The sequence below is a fragment of the Eufriesea mexicana genome, unplaced genomic scaffold, assembly GCF_001483705.2.
Source record: "Eufriesea mexicana isolate 0111107269 unplaced genomic scaffold, ASM148370v2 scaffold50, whole genome shotgun sequence".
Taxonomy (NCBI): Eukaryota; Metazoa; Arthropoda; class Insecta; order Hymenoptera; family Apidae; genus Eufriesea; species Eufriesea mexicana.
Genome location: NW_016908250.1, coordinates 2112397 through 2116182, shown reverse-complemented (window position 1 = coordinate 2116182; position 3786 = coordinate 2112397). Strand labels below are relative to the sequence as shown.

Sequence of the window (3786 nt, the reverse complement as noted above, 5' to 3'; positions counted from 1 at the left end):
TTGAAGGGCACAAATATTTACATAGACCCGGCTCTCACAAGGCTGGAAAGGTTGAACAAAAAATCAGAAGAGTCCCAATAGAAGAAAGAAAAATGGTAATGAAGTAAAGATAGGCCACCAAGAAGTAAGAAAAGACGGCGGACGGATTGGCTGGGCAAAATGGGAGAAGGAGTCATGTAAAAGACATTATAGTTTTTGTTAGTTAACCAGCCATGGACTCAGAGGGAACATAAGAAGGACGGCGATGCTATGGCAGGAGTGAAAATTCTGTTTTGGAAGGTGGCTGGTTTGAGCGGTAAATATAATTATCTATGGAAGTATGTGAGCAGTTTTTCGTAGGGTTGGTGAAAACGTGGTTGGAAGGAGAGAGTTGGAGTAAGTTTAAAGATCGCTTGCAAAGGGTTTTAGATGGAGGGCATGAGCGTGCAGGGAGAGAAACAGACGAAGGGCCAAAGGTGGCATACTAACAGGGGTTAAAGAGGAATAGGAAGATAAGGCAGAAGGTACGATGGGCAGATGAATTAGTGTTGACGGAGAAAAATGGAATATTTGGACAATATACAACAACGGAGACGTGCTGAAGAGGGCAAGGAGAATCAAAAATGCAATAAAAGAAGAGGCATGGAAAGAGGACCATCTATATGCAGAAAAAGATATGGTGGAGGGCAAATGGGAATTTAGAGAAACAATGTCGATGGATGAAGTAAAAAGTACAGAAGGAGATTCTCTGCTAAGACTTATGTAAGAGAAAGGCTCACATTTGGCTAATGGCAACTTTACGGGAGACCAGGAAGAAGAGTACACATTTGTAGGGCCTAGAGGGACAACTGTGATAGACTATATTGTCTTGAATACAGAGAATGGAAAAAGTATGGTCGTTTGAAGTAGGAGACAGGATTTAATCTGACCACCAACCCTTATATTGCTACATAAACGCGGGTAAAAGTAGAAGGGCGGAGATAGTGCCAAAGGAGGCGAAGGCAGTAATCGTATGAGACGAGCAGGACAGTAGAAAATTTAAGGAAGGAACGAGTAAGACTATATTTTATGAGGTAGAAAACCAGGATGCATGAAGAGAATTGAAGGATGAATTGAGAGGCTACCTAAACATAAAGGAGGTGGCCAAAGTAGGAAGAGAATTAGGTAGGCTGGAGTGGTGGAAGAGACAATGTCGAGCAGGAAAAAGAAAAGTGAGGAAAGTTTATAAAAGATGGAGAGAGGGCAAAGTAACAAGAGAGACGTATTTGGAAACAAAGGAAGGGTTCAAGAGTATATGCCGGGAGAAGACGGATAAAAAAAAGATGGAAGTATTGGAAGAAATAAAAAATGCGAAGACGGAATCGCAAGTATGGAGGGTCATTAATAAAGGAGAAAACGACGGAAACTAGTGGATAACCATATAAGACTGGCAGATTGAAAGGAGCACTTCTTGGCAATGCTAGGAAGCTCAAAAGAGAAATGGGTGGGAGAGTGCAGAAGGGAGCTTGCGGAGGATGCGGATGAAGCGAAAATAAAAGAAGAAGGAATGTTGGAGCAGAGAGATAGAATAAGGAAAGAGAAAGCTAGTGGAGGGGATGATATCCTGAGGGAGGCGTGGAATGGACGTGAAGGGAGAACAAGAGATCGGGTAGGGGAGATAATTAGGGAGGAATGGAGGGGAGCAGATTTTCCATATACCTGGAGAAAATGAATAATTATTCTCTTATATAAGAAAGGTGACCTGGAGTATGTAAGCAATTACGGAGGAATAACCTTGCTCAATGCGACGTACAAGATATACCCTGGGATTCTGAATATCTTAAAAAATGTTATTGAAGAAAGGAAACTACTACCGGACACACAGGCGGGCTTTATCAAAGGTAGGGTCACTGCGGATAACGTATGTATCCTCCAGCACATAGTGGAAAGAAAGCTACTGAAGAAAGGAGGGAAGGTAGCGGTATTCTTCGTTGAACCTTAAGGCGGCGTTTGACAGGGTCAACAGGGTGTTGCTGTGGATCACTCTATGTGAAAGAGAAATACGGAAAGGAATGTCAAAACGGATCAAGGAAGTGTATGAAGGGGCCAGTAACGTGGTTAGTGTTGGGGAAACGATAACGGAGGCATTCTGGATAAGGGAAGGTTTGCGGCAAGGATATGTCCTGAGTCCAACCCTGTTTACGTTGCTTATCGCGGACATGGCGGACGAGCTAGCAGGGGAACATTGCGGTGGGTTCAAATTGTGCAGGTGAATATTTCGTACATTAGCATATGCAGACGATACCGCTGTTTTAGCTGAGCCAGAGAAAGATTTGCAGCAACTAATGAAGAGATTGGAAAAGTATTTAGAGAAGGAGAAGTTAACTATTGACGCAGAGAAATCAAAAGTATTGGTGTCCCGGAAAGGAGGAGGCAAAGCGAAAAAGAGTGGACTGGATATGGAAGGACAATAAAATAGAGGTAGTGAGAGAATTTGTGTATCTGGGGGCAAGAGTTCAGAGGAACAGGAATTGGGGAAAGCATGTGAGGGAAAGCATTAAAAAGGCTAACATGGTCATGCGACAGACATGGGGGCTCGGAGAAAAGCCTTTTAGGGATGATTTTAGGCGGAAAATGTAACTCCTGGATGGTCTAGTCTTAACACCACCGAATAGATCGTCCGAACTAAACGAGGAGCTCGAAGCCAGCAACGACTGTGCATGTCCGAACTGAACGAAGATAAGGTGGACCAGCATGGCTCGAATGATCAGAAATGAACGAGCAGCACATGGACCGACACGATAGCGGTCTTAACTGAACCGACACAAGGCGGCCAGATCGAATGGAATGATCCGAACGAAGAGTACTCGGTCTGGCATGACAGATTTTCCGATCTGAACCGGGATAAGTCTGTCGAACAGAACTGTTTGAACATAACTGAATGAGAAGGACTCCGTCTGACACGACTGAAATTGTCCGAAATTAACCGGGGTATGTAGGGCAACATGTGTCGGTGATCTAACGTGCGGCACCAACTCCTATGGTTTAATCCACATGGCCCCCATGGGCGCGAGATTGAGGTACGTTCAATCAGCGTGTTCTTGCGTGCACCTCACACGGAACTCCCAATCGTCTCGTGGTATACCTGACTTGTCGACCATCATCCGACGGAATTGTTCTAAATCTCTACCGACATCGGTGGTTGGCGCTCGAGGTGTTCAGGGGTAGATCACTCGCCGCGGGCTGAATCACATCTTGCTTGCGGTGGAGGCTTTAACCGCTTCGCTCATGAGTCCTACCCAGAGACCGACAAGCGGACAGCTAAAACGCAGACGGCACAGGTCAATTTCCCAGTGGCACCTGTTCCCTGGCCGTATACAGGTCATATTTTTCGTAAGATCATCTCACTTTCCGATTGAGGCTGCTTGCCAACCTCCACTTGGATTGTGCCAACTTAGGCACCATGGGGTCGTCATTCCCATACTACGGTTACCATGCGGGAGGAAAAGTCGGACAGTCAGGCCTTGTACAACCCGACATGAACCGGATCAATTCGGACCGACACGAGTTGGACGATCCGCACTGAACGAGAAGCACGAAGGTCGAAACCTCTGAGATTGTCCGCACTCAACCGGCATAAGACGGACCGTCGTGACTCACACTGAAGGAGCTAAACCGGGATAAGGCAGACAGTGACGACTGAAATTGCCCTAAAATAACCGGAACTAGTCGGACTGACGCAACTGTGATGACCCTACATGATCATCTCAGCTGTATATGTCTGAGTGCTTCCCGCTCTGTCCGATTCATCCATATCCTGTCGCTCCG

General features: G+C 45.8%; 1 protein-coding gene across 1 annotated transcript; it reads left to right on the top strand.

Annotated features, from left to right (window-relative positions):
- The first annotated feature begins 1435 nt into the window (after window positions 1–1435).
- Window positions 1436–2432, top strand: LOC108554853 (uncharacterized). The gene is made up of 4 exons (XM_017910259.1): window positions 1436–1627; window positions 1712–1879; window positions 1962–2208; window positions 2275–2432. The coding sequence occupies exons 1-4, from the start codon at window positions 1436–1438 to the stop codon at window positions 2430–2432; spliced, it is 765 nt and encodes a 254-aa protein (XP_017765748.1).
- Window positions 2433–3786: the final 1354 nt, after the last annotated feature.

Bases quoted from the DNA above. Each gene is read 5' to 3' on its own strand.
- LOC108554853 (XM_017910259.1), top strand. From the start codon at position 1,436: ATGCTAGGAAGCTCAAAAGAGAAATGGGTGGGAGAGTGCAGAAGGGAG. The intron at 1,880-1,961 runs GTATGTATCCTC...TTGAACCTTAAG, and splicing joins GTAGGGTCACTGCGGATAAC to GCGGCGTTTGACAGGGTCAA. The intron at 2,209-2,274 runs GTGGGTTCAAAT...CCGCTGTTTTAG, and splicing joins GCTAGCAGGGGAACATTGCG to CTGAGCCAGAGAAAGATTTG.